This window comes from Sebastes umbrosus, chromosome 1 (assembly GCF_015220745.1).
Source record: "Sebastes umbrosus isolate fSebUmb1 chromosome 1, fSebUmb1.pri, whole genome shotgun sequence".
Classification (NCBI taxonomy): Eukaryota; Metazoa; Chordata; class Actinopteri; order Perciformes; family Sebastidae; genus Sebastes; species Sebastes umbrosus.
This window is the reverse complement of record NC_051269.1, coordinates 43,632,058-43,650,035: the sequence shown is the minus strand read 5'-3', so window position 1 is coordinate 43,650,035 and position 17,978 is coordinate 43,632,058. Positions and strand designations below refer to the sequence as shown.

The 17,978-nt window shown below is 42.8% G+C and overlaps 1 protein-coding gene across 2 annotated transcripts in view; it reads right to left on the bottom strand.

Moving 5' to 3' along the window:
* Positions 1-461: 461 nt before the first annotated feature.
* LOC119486376 (copine-9) overlaps positions 462-17,978 on the bottom strand; it is a 148,012-nt gene continuing 130,495 nt past the window's right edge. For both annotated transcript variants that reach the window (XM_037766462.1, XM_037766469.1), the window contains exons 10-16: positions 16,757-16,798; positions 12,911-12,986; positions 12,563-12,616; positions 12,371-12,432; positions 10,804-10,850; positions 9,467-9,648; positions 462-594 (exon numbers count right to left, since the gene is read on the bottom strand). In XM_037766462.1, the coding sequence (XP_037622390.1) occupies positions 463-594; positions 9,467-9,648; positions 10,804-10,850; positions 12,371-12,432; positions 12,563-12,616; positions 12,911-12,986; positions 16,757-16,798 (595 nt within the window). In that variant the 3' untranslated portion in view covers position 462. The remainder of the gene's footprint in view (positions 595-9,466; positions 9,649-10,803; positions 10,851-12,370; positions 12,433-12,562; positions 12,617-12,910; positions 12,987-16,756; positions 16,799-17,978) is intronic.

The window sequence follows — 17,978 nt, the reverse complement described above, 5'->3', positions numbered from 1 at the left end:
ACAAGAACACTCCACAGGGCTTCAACATTACCAACCCTAGCTTTAAACAAGAACACTCCACAGAGCTTCAACATTACCAACCCTAGCTTTAAACAAGAACACTCCACAGAGCTTCAACATTACCAACCCTAGCTTTAAACACCCAAAGGATGTTCTATCTGGAGACATATTAAATGTAAACAGTGATTTCTCTACAAAGACAGAGATGATTGACAGACGGTCTCTGTGAGCGTCTCATCACGTCTCCTTCTTTCTGCCATCGAGTCACCTCGGGTTCTTTCTTTGTATTCATGACATGCATACATAAACAGCTGACGGAGCGGGACAAGTGACACATGCATATAGAACTCATGTAAATTAGCAGATTTGATGTATTGAGGGAACATTATGTATGACTGTGTATGAAGGCCTGTGTTTGTTTGTTAGTGCATGATTATGTGACACATAAAGTAGACGTGTCTCTCACCGAGCCACCTGGTTGATGACGGGAGCGAAGTTGGTCGGTCCGTACAGCTGAACACTTCTCAGGCTCTGGAAGTAAGCCTCCAGAACGCCCTCGATGCCCACACAGTTTGGGTTTTCTGTGTTGGAGTTCTGCAACAGAGAAAACGTTGAACCCATTGAGAGGAAACCAAACTAAACCACCTTGTTTTGATTAACTCTATTTCTCCATACACATGGTGAATGTGCCAACAGCTGAGTGAGTATTCACTGCACCTTTAAGCTGTTCTTGAGTCCTGCTTCAACCCAAGCAAAGAGCAGATACTCAGCGGCCTTATATCTACATGGTGTCTGCTTAGGATGAACTACAGTACCACTGGCTTGATGAGCAGTTCTGCTCAGTGGTACTGTCTGTGTACTGAGCTGGAGGTTCACTGACTCTATCCCAGTCAGCCTGGTTTCATTTCTGTGCTTTTAGATTTACACTCACATCTCTGTAGTTCTGGGTTTCCTGAGAGATTCTGGTCCGTGTCGACACGACAGCCTCACACAGTTACTGCAGATTTATCGGCTGCATTTTAAAGGCTCTGGAATGAGGGAATGTTTGAAATGACATTCACGAGCCAAGGTCAAACCCTTCTTTTTTTTTTATCACCGCCGCACATCTGGGTGTTCCTGAAGTGGATATGGATGTCCGATTCTCAGTTTTGAAAGTTACAGAAATCGTCAGCAAATTCAAACACACCTGAAGTTCACATATAATCTGACTCTAGATACATTATCTGGATAACGACCTCCAACACACGGGCATTTGCATTCACAACTGTTATTAAAAGGCATCCTCGTTGTCTCGATTCTGCCCCCACAGAGTGATCAGATCTCGATATGCACGTCTCATGTCAAAGGAAGCAATGCGTTCATTTCTAGATCCAGTTTTGCTTCGTCCCTTTGAGGTTCTGAAACTACTGGTAGGTTTAACTAGGCTTGCTTAGGCAAGCGGGAAGAGGCGGAGTTAGGTGACCACTTGTTTTCCTCAGAATGTGGCGCTGCCGTCTGGCTTAAATTGACACCTGGCTGAGATCCAATCACAATGCGAGCTAGACCTCCAGATGTGGCCTTGCGTGCGTTTGCACCTGCATTAACAAGCATTTGTCCCTATCCAGATACAGATCACATGTTAATGCCAGGTGTAGATGGGTATCAATGTTTTCTGTCAAATACGTCACATTTCTTCCCCATTCTGATGTTTGCTCTGAACAACAACTGAACCTCTCGACTATGTCTCTGTGCTTTGTTGCTGCCACATGATTGGACAACTAGATATTACTGAGCCTCTGTACAGGTGTACCTAATTAAGCAACGTATCCTCAACGGTTCGTAAGATATCTTAAGATAACTTATTTTGTTATTTTTAGTGCACTTTCCTACGAATGTCCAGCAAGACGAGCAATCAGTGCACCTGCGGTGTTAAGCCAATAAATCTACCTAGTTAGGTTTAGGAAAAGATTGTTGTTTGGATGAAAATAACTACAGAAGTGGCGTTACTTTAACACGCAAGTTACTTGACAAATACGTCAATGTTGACTTCTGGCCTCACACGGGGCACCAATATAGGTCTCCTGGGTGACAGTCTGGTGTTTTTAGACCCCCCCCCCTCCGAAGTCCTCCCTACGCAGACTTTCGTCGCTCTTTATACTTCCTAGCTAACAATTAGGTGGATTGCATACAAACGTGGGTTATATACGAATTATAGTGCATTACTTTTTGTAGCTATGGACAGTGCACGAGAACAGCCTGAATTACAGTAAGTGGCCACTGCGTGTTTACACCTAGAAAGTTTTGAATCAACAGAAACAACAGACTGGCTTGAAACTGTCATATGTCTTAAAATACAGGATATATTTAACTTACATGAATTACACGATTTTCACTTGTAACACTTCTGTGTTGCACTCGTCTGAATTTAAGTTATTTTTTGTTAATTGTTTTCTATTTTCTTGATTTTATGAATTGTACCTTGTTCTTTTTCTTTCTAATCTCATTATTACTCGACGCATTGGCGATATTGTCCTTGTTACATTCGTGCCGATGAAGCGTATTGAATTGAATTGAATCACTCCGACACTTCAGCGTTGTTATGCCTGAACTATTCAGCTCTTCAGACGAGCATTCATCAAACCTGTGAGAAACTCTTTGAGCTCTTTCTTCAGTGATAAAAATACAGGAGAGAAAGATCTCTCTCAAAAATAATAATAACTGACATCTGAACCTTCTTATTTTCAACAAATCCCCAAACACAAAGTGGTGTCTTAGATTCTTTTTCACTCCTCTCAATGCTCCACTTATCCATCTATTCACCCCCACAACACGTTCTCAAGGCAGCCAAGGTCGATTATCTGGTCCTGAGAATTAACGCCGTCTTGCTTTAATGTAGATAAATAGATTGTTTCTACCTTATGAATCTAATATGATGAACTGGAGGAACACAGAAAGGCCAAATAACACTGAATAATGGATTCAATAGATGTAATGGACCAGGTTGCTCATTAGTTTCAGTAACTTTAAAGGTGTGTTTCAAACTCAAAGCTAAGCTAATTTTAGCCTCCTAATCCTCCTGCCAGGGTTAAATATGAAATCTTCTGAAATAGTGAGTAATACCGCGATGAGAATGTTTCCTTGAATACTAAATTGAGTTTTTCAACTTATGGTGTGTGGAGCTGTCACCCCCCCGTCCACAGTCTGGGAGTAGCTCCTCCATTTCTGCTTCGGATGGCGTTTTATCGCACTTTTAATCTGCATGCTGGCATTTAAATACTATAATACATTTAGTTATTTTCAACTGTGAACTTCAGACACAACTTGAACAGAGTTATCACCCAGAGGCAGCTTTACTGTTTGTTTACCACAGCGAAGGTCCCCGCTGGATTCACTTTGTGTTGCTCATATTCAGAATATAGAAAAACATTTCTGTGCTGAATAGAGTGGAATTATGAATACAGGAGGCCTCCACATCCACAGAGTACGAACAGGATCGTCAGCTGACCTCACTTCACTAGATCGTTTATTCAGTCTTTATTTCATCTCCATAGATCAATGAGAACAAGCTCTCATTTACAATGATGTTGAGAATACAGCCCATAATAAATACAAGACAGGTAGAAGATAAGTCAATCAATGAAACTATTTAAAAGCAGTTTAAGATCCATGATCAGCGGGCACAGATGTACGATGCAATGGTTACCATTCAATATATCGTGATACTGTAAGTACAGTGAGGCAGTATATTGCTTTTTTTAAATCTAAATTTAGGAAAACTGTCAGTAGTTGTTTTGTGTCTCTGTGTGGTTGGTTTGTGTCTCTGTGGTTGTTTTGTGTGTCTTTGTGGTTGTTTTGTGTCTCTGTAGACATTTTGTGTCTCTTTGTGGTTGTTTTGTGTCTCTGTAGACATTTTGTGTCTCTTTGTAGAAGTTTTGTGTCTCTTTGTAGTTGTTTTGTGTCTCTTTGTGGTTGTTTTGTGTCTCTTTGTGGTTGTTTTGTGCTTCTGTAGACATTTTGTGTCTCTTTGTGGTTGTTTTGTGTCTCTTTGTAGAAGTTTTGTGTCTCTTTGTGGTTGTTTTGTGTCTCTGTGTGGTTGTTTTGTGTCTCTTTGTAGTTGTTTTGTGTCTCTTTGTAGAAGTTTTGTGTCTCTTTGTGGTTGTTTTGTGTCTGTAGACATTTTGTGTCTCTTTGTAGTTGTTTTGTGTCTCTGTGGTTGTTTTGTGTCTCTTTGTAGAAGTTTTGTGTCTCTTTGTGGTTGTTTTGTGTCTCTGTAGACGTTTTGTGTCTCTTTGTAGTTGTTTTGTGTCTCTTTGTAGAAGTTTTGTGTCTCTTTGTGGTTGTTTTGTGTCTCTTTGTAGTTGTTTTGTGTCTCTGTGGTTGTTTTGTGTCTCTTTGTAGAAGTTTTGTGTCTCTTTGTGGTTGTTTTGTGTCTCTGTAGACGTTTTGTGTCTCTTTGTAGTTGTTTTGTGTCTCTTTGTAGAAGTTTTGTGTCTCTTTGTGGTTGTTTTGTGTCTCTTTGTAGTTGTGTTGTGTCTCTGTGGTTGTTTTGTGTCTCTTTGTAGAAGTTTTGTGTCTCTTTGTGGTTGTTTTGTGTCTCTGTAGACGTTTTGTGTCTTTTTGTAGAAGTTTTGTGTCTCTTTGTGGTTGTTTTGTGTCTCTTTGTGGTTGTTTTGTGTCTCTTTGTAGAAGTTTTGTGTCTCTTTGTGGTTGTTTTCTGTCTCTGTAGACGTTTTGTGTCTCTTTGTGGTTGTTTTGTGTCTCTTTGTAGAAGTTTTGTGTCTCTGTAGACGTTTTGTGTCTCTTTGTAGTTGTTTTGTGTCTCTTTGTAGAAGTTTTGTGTCTCTTTGTGGTTGTTTTGTGTCTCTGTAGACGTTTTGTGTCTCTTTGTAGAAGTTTTGTCTCTTTTAAAATCAATGAAGTGTTTTTGGGAATCGATACGGTATCACAAAACATAATATTGCTATATTTGATTTTTTTCCATATTTCCTTCCACCCCTACCTTGGACAGGTTGCCAGACTGTTGCGGCGCTCCCATAGCAATGAATTTAAAAAGAAAACTAACGTGAACATAGCGGGTGTGACGGTTGCTGCCATCGCCTGCGGTTGGCTTGTTAACGTTGCGGTTATTAAGACAGCCCGACTGACGTAGCGGCTGAGACGGTGCAATGGTGTGTTTGGCTCTAACACAGATTGGTGTGGGCTTAAACCAGATGTTCTAAGTTGGTTATTTGCCGGTGATTTGAGCGAGGCATGATAGCTTCATAGCTCAGAGATTGGTCGGTAATTATTTAAGTCACTTCTATCCTCATTATTAAAACTACCATATGTCTGTGTTTCTGTTGCAGTGACCTGCTGTTGACGGCCAATCATCTCCTCTTATTTAAAGGCAGGTTCACACACACACACACACACACACACACACACGCACACACACACACACACACACACACACACACAGAGACTTTCTGTTATCTCTCTTCAAGATTACTTTTGCATTATTCCCCGTGAGACGGAGGTTTCTGTTTAATAATATGGATTTCTTTAGAGTGAGGTAATGAAGCTCTAACAGCGATGAGTTAATCCGTCCAATAACCCTCATGAAAGACTAATATTTCATCTAATGTCCTTGTGAAAGAGAAACTGCTTCAAGGTACATTTACTCTGAATTTATTGCCAAAGTGAGTTATTTAAAGTTGCATATGTTCTTTGTTAGGAGTTAATATGAACACGTGCTGCTGGTTCATTCATTATTCTGACCTTTTATCTGAACCGTCTAATTAAAGAGGCATAAACAGAAAACTTCTACGCAGCTTATTTTGACTCAGGATCTGTCCTACGTGAGCCGTAAAACTTTACATTTGATGAATTCGAGATGTGCTTCACGCCGTCTCCAAACAATAGACTCCTAATTAGAGTTGCCTTAGCATGACACGGCGGCGGGATTCGTCACGCTGAGGTGAACTCTAATTGGGAAAGCTGATTGAGCGGCCGCTCGCACACAGAGGAGCAAAAGTTGTATAAAGTGATGAATCTAGACGAGGGGGGGTGCAGACGCTCTCGTCCACCGCTGACTTCTGACTGGGAGGGAGCCAGAGAGGATCATGGGATTTGACAAACCTGATTGAAAACGACAGTTTCAGGTCAGACTAATGAAAGACCGGAGGCGTGTCATTGAGATGTTTACACCCATATGAAAAGATCTGCTCATATTATTATCGTCTTAAAAAGACGCCCACTAATCTCCTCCTGCAGCCTCAGAGCAGAGCACCACATATAATATATATATATATATATATATAACACTCTCCTTCTTCATGTCCTGTTCTCCTCAGTGCCTCTACAGGAACCGACCTGGGAGACACTCGTCTCCTGCTTTGCTTTGCTAATCACTGAAGTCTCCATCGTGTTGGTCGAAGCATCATGAATATGTTTCTGTTGTTTTCTTTCTCACAGCATCAAACAGACGGACTTCTGTTCTCTGGATGAGCAGCGTGGTTCAGAGTTCCCTTCGCCAGACGACTCCACCATGTTGTGGGTTCATGTAGCCGTTCCTCTCATCGACTACATGTAGCACTAATATTACACAGTTATTGATTTGACAATATCCCGTCAATCGATTCAGATATTTAATCAGGATTAATCACATGACTGTCCGTAGTGAATCGAGACTAATTAACAAATTAATAGCACTTTTTATATCAGTTCAAAATTTACCTTAAAGCTTCAGTAGTCAGTATGTGTTTGGCATCACTGGGCAGACATCCGATAATAACCTTTCAGCATATTGTAATTCAAGTGTTCTGAGAGATAACTAGACTTCTGCTCCTCCTCATGGCTCTGTTTTCAGGCTTTAGAACATCTGGCCCGTGACGGGAGACTTTGACCAATCAGGTCATTTCAGAGAGAGCGAGCGTTCCTATTGGCTGAGCTCCGGTCATGTGACCAGAACTTGGCGTTCCTTCAACAGATTTCACAATGGCAGCGGCGTCACAAACTTTCTCATGTTCCAGCTAAACCGTGCACTACAAGATGATTCTGAGAACATCTGAGGAGAGAAATAGACATTAACGTAACAGATTATTGATCCATATCTGATCAGCGCTGCCTAGTTTGACCGTTTGGTCAGAGTTCAGAGTGATTGACAGCCGGCTCTCAGAGACGGCAGCTGGACAGCAGACCTCAGATCAGCTCTGACTGCTTGTTTTCTTCCGGTCTGTGAAATCTTGCAGATGCCGTTAGGAGCACCGGAGGACACCGAGGACACCGGAGGACACAGAGGGACATGATATTTATCAGGTTACCTGCTTCAGATACTACTGTCAGGATATAGAGACCGTTTTATAAAAATAACTTGTTTTAATCATATGTGCTCCGATCTGCCTCCTGATGCTTTAAATGTACACCTGTGTTAGATGTTTGTGTGAAATTGTCATAATTCACATATAAATTCTTGAGTTATGGCCAAAAATATGTTTTTCCAGGTGGACGTTTGTGCCAAATTTGAAGAAAATTCTATTCAATGGGATGGACGGATGGACAGAGGGGCGGACAGACAGACGGACGGATAGACGGACGGACAGAGGGGCGGACGGACAGACGGACGGATAGACGGACGGACGGACAGACGGACGGACAGAGGGGCGGACGGATAGACGGACGGACAGACAGGCGGACGGGTGGACAACCTTAAAACAGAAGGTCTCCGTCCAGGGCTGCAAAAACAAAGCGATTAGAGGCGTTTTAAGTGGGCAGCACTCAGGTCCGGTCCACAGAGGGTTCCTCCAGAGTCAACGTCCAACATTAAAACGTCTCCCACACTAATGGACGGTTTTACTGGAGCTCACAGGAAACGGCTTTCTTGCTCCTTTCTGGCTTTACAGTGTTTGATTTGATTTATATTTGGTCAAAGTCAGCCTTGAAGAAAGTCCAGAAGGGAAGCGTGCTCATCGTGAGCAGCGAGACCTGACATCTAACAGACGGACACGTTTCACATCCTGACAGGGATTCAGCAGTCAGAGCTGACACAAGTCAGTCATCAACCAGAACTACCGCCCTGTGGCTGCACGCCTCCACTAACAAGTCAAGTAGCAGTTGACATCCACGTCTGTCTGAGATGGCATCACCAGGGAGGTTAACGGTTAATCAACGATCGATTAATTGGTCGTCAAGAGTTTGATCGATCATGTGCAATTTAATGGATCTACTATCAAATAAAGATCTGAAATATGAACGTGGGTTTATTATGCGGCGCTCGTTCTCTCTCATTGTTTCAGTCCAAAAGTCAAAATGTTTAAAAAAAGATGTCTGTAATCTTTTCCCTATTTCCCAACATGTTTTTATCTGATGAAGTATTCTGCTTTAAGACAGATCTGTTGGCGTTTAATCTTTCAAAAGCAACATTCACTGCTGTCAAAGACAGTATTTTCCCAGCAGGCACCTGTTTTACCGGGACGGTCCGGCAGCGATCTAACAGCACCGAGAACAACAAGAACAGTCTGACACATCTGGTCTCTTCTCTGGTTGCAGCGTTACATCCAGGTGGTTTGGAGCGTCTTTCCTATAAAACTAGGCAGAGATGTTAGCGGAGGTTATTTAGACTTGGTCACCTGTTAGTTTTCATATTGATTTTAAAATGCTGTTATTAGTTTATAACACGGCACCACGTGGCCGTGCACCAGACCACCTTCCCACCCTCAGATCCTCCGCTTCTTCTCTTCTAGTTGTTAAAACATCTGGGGATGCTGTTTTCAGCATCTGGAACAACCTTCAGAGGAACTGAGAGGAGCTGGAAATATTAATATTTATAAACCCCATCTATTTAGTCTGGCTTTTATGTAGTGTTTTATAATGTTATGGTTTTATTCTTTATAATTATTTAAAGTGTTTATTCTATTCATCAATGTTTTATTGCTGATCATTATTATCTCTTTTATTCTATTTTATTTTAGTAAAATTTCATTATTTTAATACAATCTGCTTATTTTGTGTAGTTTCATAATTTGTATCTATTTATTTGTATTTGTATTATTTCCTTGTATTTTATTTATCTTTTATTATCTTAAATACCCATCCCTTATTGCTTTCTTATTCTAAGAACTTTTATCTTGGTTGTTTTGGTGCATTCGTCTCTAAATCTGTATTTTGTCAGTCGTCTGTCCAGCACTTTGAATGTCATTTGACTTGTTTGAAAGGTGCTATATCAATAAAGTTTGATTGATTGATTGATATTTTTATGAGTCCAAGTGGACGTTTGTGACAAATCTGAAGAAATTGAGGTATCGTGCACACGAGGGTGGGAAGAATGTCCGTACAGACGACCCAGAAACATAAAGCCTGCCGTAATAAACCGCTAAAAGAAGAAAGTTCAAGTTGGCCACTTTGTTTTTCACCGAGTGAAACCAGATCATCAACTTAGTTCATTATTGAAGTATTCAGTCCAGAAGCAGACGAACCCTCCGTTCACTGAGTGTGACGTAATGTGTCTCACCAGAGGGAAGGCGTGGGAGATCTTGCCGTCGGGGGGAAGTTTTGCTCCGAAGCCGTACGCTGGGAAGAGTTTATCACTGTCGTAGTCCTGGATGATCTCCCCCACGGCCTTCAGAGCCATCGCGTACGCATTCATCTGGTACGGACTCATGTAGTGCAGCGAGGTGGGCTGGGACGGGTTACCTGGAGAGAGAGGCACCGCCACACACACACACACACACACACACACACACACACACACACAGAGGGATTAGATGAATCATGAGGCGACATTAACACGACCAAACACTTGACTGAGAATCAAGATTACGCCTCGTCCACACTGGGAACGTCAGGAGCACGGCAGTTGCACTGCGTGGCGGCTGTGTCGGTGGCGGCTGCGTCACGTGGCGGCTGCGTCGGTGGCGGCTGAGTCGCGTGGCGGCTGCATGATTGGCGCCAGCTGTGTTTCTGCTGCTGCTGTCAGCTCTTTCTTTCTACATAGAGTTTGTCTTTTAATGACCATTTCATTTCATTATAAATATAATTTATATTTATTTTAGACAGAGAAAGGTTAAGTTTGGAAAACCATTAAAACCTCGTACTATATTCATTCATGGAGCTCTCCAAGTCACTGCATGTTCTACAACACTGTCCTGCAAATATTTCAGAATAAAAACCTTGTGTTAAAAAATTAAGTAATTCTTTCCACAGAAAAAAAATGCTTGAAGGCTTTTATTTTGAAATGAAAGCAGGAAGTGTTGATCAAAAAATAAATCTTTACTTTTTTTTATCTCTGTAACATTTTCTACAGATACAGACCTGTAAACTGTAGTAGTGTTGCTGGTATGATGTTAATATACAGTCAATAGATCACCTTCACGTCTGTTGTTGCTGTGAACCGCGCGGCTCACAGCAAAAATAGGCGAGACCTTGAATCTCTAGAAGAGACGCAGCTGAGCAGTGCGGCTGCTCTAACCTGTTAACACGGACGCCGGAATAAAAAACAACAGGTAACGCAGCCGCCACGCGCTGCTGACGTTCCTGGTGTGTCCGTGGCTTTATTTCTTCATCAGTGAAGTTAATTAAGACCTGAATAAAATAAGTCTGGCAGGATAAGCATGCAGACATGGAACAGGAAGTTTTGAGGGAGATTTTATTGTGAATGCAAACCCCTGCATATCACAATACATATATTCTAAGCACATCTCTCATATGTGCAGTGACAATCGTGAAATACTACAAAGAGGAGGATTCAGTCCATGACTAAAGTAATAACTGTGACAATCACAAACATTTCCACCGAACAACAGATGTGAGGACATTTGCTGCATGCACAGAGACGTGAGGCGGTCCTACCGTTGGACGCTGTGAAGTCGATGGCCACGGTGAAATTGAGTTGTGTCCTGGTGGGAGATTGAGCACATCAGTATCATTCAGAGCAGAGATGTGAGGACTGTGCCAGCAGCTCCAGATGGGAACACATTTACAGAAGTCCAGAGAGAGAAACTCATCAACGGCTCACGAGGCCGGAGATCAGCACCGTGATTCACACAACACAGTCTGTAGCAGCGCTTCACGCTCTGAAGACGGGACGGGAAACACTGCTCTCTGCTGCTGTTGGGTTACGGTTCACTGCTGAAGACTTTCTCTAAGAGTTTGATTCATGTTATATAATACTTTTTGATGCTAAATGCAGTACCTGTGAGGGTTTCTGGATCAATATCTGTCATTGTTTTGTGTTCATTGATTTATAATAATAAATATATACATACATTTACATAAAGCAGCATATTAGTCCTCTCCCATGTTGATAAGAGGATTAAATACTGGACTGATCTCCCTGTAAGGTTCATTTAGAACAGATAAATCATGTGGGATTAATCACGATTAAGTATTTGAATGGATTGACAGCTCTGATTACAACACATCACATCCTGTATTCTGCTCATGCTTTGCAGGCAGCCACTGATTTCAAACTATAAAAAATCAACTTCCAGATCAACTTGCAGCTCAGATCACAGAGGTACAGTATAATATGGCGTATCAATATAATAATCATTATGGAGCCGGGGGAAGGAGAGGGGGGAATATTCAGAAAAAAAAACTCTGAATTTACTAAATAAAAGTCGTATATTTATGAGAAAAAAACAAGGATCCTGTAATGGAAAATGCCATTGTATGTAATGATGTCTCTTTATGCAACAGTGGAGAGTTCCTGTCTGTGTGCTCTTCGTCTCATGTAGTGGGAAAGTACTGAGTGTTGACTTTTACTGGGACACTGTCTGAGTAAAACAACTCCTTTCCTCACAGTCCCTGTTGTAGATTTCTATATACTCACATTGTAATAATCTCCTGCAGGGCACTCTTCTGCAGACTTTGTGTGACTCTGTATAACCAGTGCCTCTTCTTGCAAGAATAAAATACAACAGACATTTCATCTGTTCGAGATCCTTATTTCAACGTTCATTAGGACTCATTTCGGAATATTAATTGAATTTCCATTACACTTTGGCGTTGTCGGCAGGATCCCGTGGTTAAGGGTCTCTGAGATTAAAATGGCAAATTTATGAGAAAAAGAAATCACAAATTTGAGAGACAATAAAATCGTACATTTACGAGAAAAAAACGTGCAAAACCGCGATAACGCCAGCCAGAGATACATCGCAATCCTGATTTTCATACGTATTTATAGTTCTATATTTTTATTGTATTCATGTTGTCACTTATTTTTCTCTCTTCTCTACTTTCTATCTTATTGAAGTTATTATATCTTATTATTGTCATTTATCTTTTCTTTTTTTTTATCATTGGAATATTAAACAGCTTAGTAGGAATATTGTTGTTGTTTTTTTTAGAATAAGGGCAAAACAGTGAATATTTAGTGTCTGTAAACATGATGAAACATCAGAGTCTGAGCTCTTACCCTCCTCTGATGAAGTCGACAAACGTGCATTCTGACTCCACTTTGAAGGACAGCAGAGTGACCTTGAAGCCGGAGAGGAAACAGGACAGAGACGCATCACGACGAGGCTCAAAGCCAACACCAAACACCATCCATCGTTTACCGCTCTGACATGAGACGGCTGCTGATCAAACACACTCCAGCAGCTCTTACCGTGCCTGAGTTGACGTATTTCTTCTTCTTGCCTTTCTTTTTAGGATTCAACACCTTTAACCGCAAGACAGGAAACAAGAAATGAGTTTCTGCTATTATTCAGAGCATGCCTGAGCTCCCGTGGCTGGATGTCAATAATATATTGTCCTCAGATGAGGGCTGGAATTTATAACAAAAGAAAACATTACTCAAATGAATAATATATAACGCTGTGAAGGAACTATCGACGGAACAAAACAACGCTACGTATCTGACACGTGTTCAGGAAAAGAAAGTTCTGGACCAAGTATTGGATTCCTTTTTAATTACCTGCTGACCAACTTATTCTTTGCTTTTATTGTATTTTACCTCATAAACATTGAACTGGCTTTGGCCTCTGGACAGTTCTCTGTAGCTGGTGGTGAACTCTCCGATGAAGTCGTGACTGGAAGAACGATTGATTGAGACAGAAACACACACAGAGAGACAACAGAGAGGAGAATAGTTATAGTACATCAGAAACATGACGCCCAGTTACTGTAACTAACTTCTTCCAGGTATAAATCCTTGCTGGTCGGTGTCTCATGGTCTCTCGTGTGTCTCATGGTCTCTCGTGTGTCTCATGGTCTCTCGTGTGTCTCATGGTCTCTCGTGTGTCTCATGGTCTCTCGTGTGTCTCCGCTGTTCAGACTCAGACTCCAACACAAACTCCAGTGAAGCACCAAAAGCTCTTGGTTGTATCTAGTGAAGCTGTTAAACAGTGTTGGCCGCGGTCGGAGGACGCGGGGGAGACCGGAGCTTTGGTCTCCAGGACCGGAGTCTCTGCTCCTCTGCTCCTCTGCTCCTCTGCCTGCCTTCACTCACACACCACGCTCCTTCTCTCTCTCTCTCTCCACCTCTCCCGTGCATGCTGCTCACTCCACACTGCAGAAGAGTTAGTTTAGCTCTGAGAATATCTAGTGAATGTTCAGTGGACGTTTGTGCAGAAATAACTGCTGCAGCTCCTCCAGACCAACAGAGGTTTCCCGTGTCTTGTGAAGTGACGGGGCTCCGCAGAGAGAAACGTTATCGTCTACGACCAAAACTCCGGCGTCTCCCCCGTTCCCTCCGGCCGCGGTCGGGAGGCTGAGGCGGGAAAAGCCAACACTAGGATCAGCATTGATTCATGGAGAGACCTTGGTCTGGTCAGCTAACATTACTGCCAAGCAGCTGAAATATAGAGTGATATTGTGCTTTTAGCTGACGTGTGTCTCCTCACTGTGTTGAGCGATGCTCCTTCATGTCTATGTAGAGCGAGCACAAGCGCCAGCAACAGGACGCTGACTTTAGTTGACTTAACGGACACAGGTGAAGCTGTTAACAAGACATTATGATTCTTACTAACAGGCCCTTTAAAGCTGTATTAAGTCATTTTTATTCCGCCACTTTTTGTCAGCAGACTGAGCTGAAAACGTCTCACCATGAGGGCTGAACCTCCACCAGAGAAAGTCTTAGTCCACTAAAGAGCTCTGCACACCGAGTCCGATGCGTTGTTTCTAATATGTCATCCGATAAAAATCACACTGACGTGAGTTATTATTCTCTTTGTTGCAAAAATGAACAATACAAGATAAAAGTGAATGAATCACGTGGGTGTGATGGAAAGAGCCGGTCCCGAATGGGGCTAATGAACGGATAACGTTAGCAGGAAGCAGGGAGGGACAGACGACAGAAGTTTGGGAGTAGGTGTGTAAACGTGACCGACACAACACGAGGTCAGTTCACACAAAGAATCACACTGAAGCTCCAGAGATGTGCTCAGAGGTTTCATGGAAATCAGACCAGAACAATCGATTAGTGGACTGAGACCAGAACAATCGATTAGTGGACTAAGACCAGAACAATCGATTAGTGGACTAAGACCAGAACAATCGATTAGTCGACTAAAACCAGAACAATCGATTAGTCGACTAAGACCAGAACAATCGATTAGTCGACTAAGACCAGAACAATCGATTAGTGGACTGAGACCAGAACAATCGATTAGTGGACTAAGACCAGAACAATCGATTAGTGGACTGAGACCAGAACAATCGATTAGTGGACTGAGACCAGAACAATCGATTAGTCGACTAAAACCAGAACAATCGATTAGTGGACTAAGACCAGAACAATCGATTAGTGGACTGAGACCAGAACAATCGATTAGTGGACTGAGACCAGAACAATCGATTAGTGGACTAAGACCAGAACAATCGATTAGTGGACTAAGACCAGAACAATCGATTAGTGGACTAAGACCAGAACAATCGATTAGTGGACTGAGACCAGAACAATCGATTAGTGGACTGAGACCAGAACAATCGATTAGTGGACTGAGACCAGAACAATCGATTAGTGGACTGAGACCAGAACAATCGATTAGTGGACTAAGACCAGAACAATCGATTAGTGGACTGAGACCAGAACAATCGATTAGTGGACTAAGACCAGAACAATCGATTAGTGGACTAAGACCAGAACAATCGATTAGTGGACTAAGACCAGAACAATCGATTAGTGGACCACATGATGCAGTCGCTGTCACCGGACTTTCTACGCTGTAACTGTGAAACTTAAAGAGCAACAGAAAAAGTAATTTTCTGCATTCTGGTAAATTGTTATGCACCAATTTATGGTGGAAATGTCTTCTTAATTTTTGGTTTTGATTTCCTCCACTTTCATCGTGTGTTGTGGATGAGATGTAACTGAGCAGAACATTTAAAAATGCTCCGTTCAGATGATGAGTCGACCATCAAACACGTTAAATACCAGTTGACGGATAATGTCCTGGGTAATCTATTAATCTAACTCCACATGGAGCCTGCCTGGTTCGTGATTTCACTACTTCCCCAGTGCTTGGTCAAGATTTAAGGGCCAGCTTTTCGTTCTGGCCCTTACATCTTGTCGTGTTGAGAGGGTCCCTCGGAGGAAGAAGGTTTTCAGGAGTTCAGCACATGATTTTGTTTCTCCGCGTCCCCTCCGGCATCATCAGACGGGTAAATATCAACTCCTTGCACGTCCTCAGATCATCTCTGCATCCAAATATATCACCACCTGGAGCTGTGCGTGACACCAGCGCTGCCTGGGTAATGCTGATATTTAGAGGGGAATCCTCAAGGAGCAAACAACCAGTTCATCTCCCAGCGGGGAAGGAAGGAGGATGAAATACTGAAGTACGACGACGGGGGAGGAGAGGAAACAGTAACAAAGCTATAAGGTTTAGATGAGACAAGAGAAGCTAAGGAAGTGTGAGCACTTTGTTAATGTCATTCTTGCATGTGGATATGAACGCTGATATAATCACTATATATATATATACAGTATATTTAAACCCAACATCCCAAATATGCAACACCAGGAGAACCAGGTGTAACACACAGTAACACTGTGACCATGTCTGTACACACAGACTGGATATAAGAAGTGGACGCAGTCACAGAGACGTCTCCCATTGGTTTAGAATATACTGTATATATATATATATGTATATGTAGCACTGAGGAGAGAACAGACTTCACTGGTATCGCTGAGTGTAATCTCCTCTGTGTGAAGGACTCTGTCAGAATGAGACACCATCATGTCCCTGTTTTAACGTTAAAGCCTGAAATCTCTGATAATAGCTTGTCGTCAAAAAGTTCTTCGCCGAAATGCACTGGAAGACAGACAGAACAGAAACGTCTGTCAAATCCTGAAAAAGTGACTGAACCACTGCGTCAGACCTGAAGACAAACATGTCCCTCTTCTGTCCTTGTGTCTCAGAGAGGGATCTGGAGATTTATACAAAAATAACACAAGAGCTTCAAGTGAATGCTAACTGAGGTTTATGTTAAGCAGTAAGACGAGGCCAGACAGCCTGAAACCCCCCCGAGGTCTCCAGTGAGCCCCTACAGTAACCCTCTGTCAGCGAGGAAGAGGAGCTCCGGAGGTACGGCGGTCAGCGCTCATTAACCCCCGACCTCCTGGACCTCCTGGACCTGCTGGACCTCCTGGACCTCCTGGACCTCCTGGACCTGCTGGACCTCCTGGACCTCCTGGACCTCCTGGACCTCCTGTCCACTCAGACGCAACCTCTCACCTCAGGGTTGTTTTTGATTTATTACCCAGCCTGTGCCAGGCGGGTGGAGCCGTCCATCAGCTCTATTACCTCATAATGAGACTGAACCCCCCACCCCCCTAGGGAGCGTGAGAACTTACCTCCCGTCTCTGTCCCAGTCGTAGACGTCCACTTTGACCGTCCTGGAGGGAGGTGAGATGAGACAGACAGGTGAGAATCACAGAGAGGAGGAAGAGTGAGAGGGTGAGAAACAGAAACGTCAGAGAGACGGAGGAGAGAGATCAACAGAGGGAAGTCCACTTCTCTTGGTCTTCATATAGAAGGCTGAAGAGAGTCTCATACCAGCAGCTGAAAGTCCCCATGAAGTCAAATATACACATTCTCAGTGTAGTCCTGTTGAGTCCTGTTTAACCTCTACTTATATGCCAATCTAATGAGACTTTGGGCGACTAGCTAGCCACCCGTTTGTGGATGGTATCAGTATAAGTTGTTTGATGGAAGCAGCTAACAGAGCAGTATATAGAGGGAGACGGTGTTTCTGGATATCAGAGGGCAGAATCATGGATGTATAAAGAGATCTGGATGAGAGCGTCTCAGTGGAGCACGAAGACAAGATGGCTCGAGATGCTGAGAGATAAAGTACAGTAGTAGCAGGAGCAGTAGTGTTTCCTTTAACTCGGTCTGGAGCTCATTCACTGAACGCTGTTTTCATTTCTAAAACAAAGTGGCCGAAGTCTGATTCATTCAACGGACTCTTTGTCAGTGCAGCGCGGCGGTGACCTTCCACCCTGATCTGACCTCCTCCAGCCTCCTGATCTAACAGCAGGAGAGCGAGGAGCCAGTGGTCCTCTGGAGCTCCGGATCCAGCTACACTCTTAGAAACACTACTTCTTAGCGGCCCAATCAAATGTGAATGAGTTGATCTAAATCCCTCTTGTAACTGTACACCGCTCACATACTGCAGCAGTCAGAGACGCTCCTACCTCCGTTTCATGGGGACTTTAACAAAATGACTCTTAATATTTGCACTGGATGTTCAGGATGTATGTCGATGTAGTCGTTTACTATCTCCACCTTAAAACCAGCTGCTGCATCGCCTCCACGTTGGTCTTAATAACACCAGCACTGGCCTGAGACGGAGAGCACGGCCGACTGCTGGCATTATTCTGACCAGCACAGAGTCCCACCTCATCTTCACATATAACGACACATTACAGGTTCTGATTTCACTTCTGTCATACCAGAGATAAACCAACATCTTAAGGAGTCAGTATGTCCAGTAGCAGTTTAATCACCTAGATAATGAAGTCAGCTGACACATCTAATGGTTAACTAACGTAGCATGCAGTTTATAAACCTCAC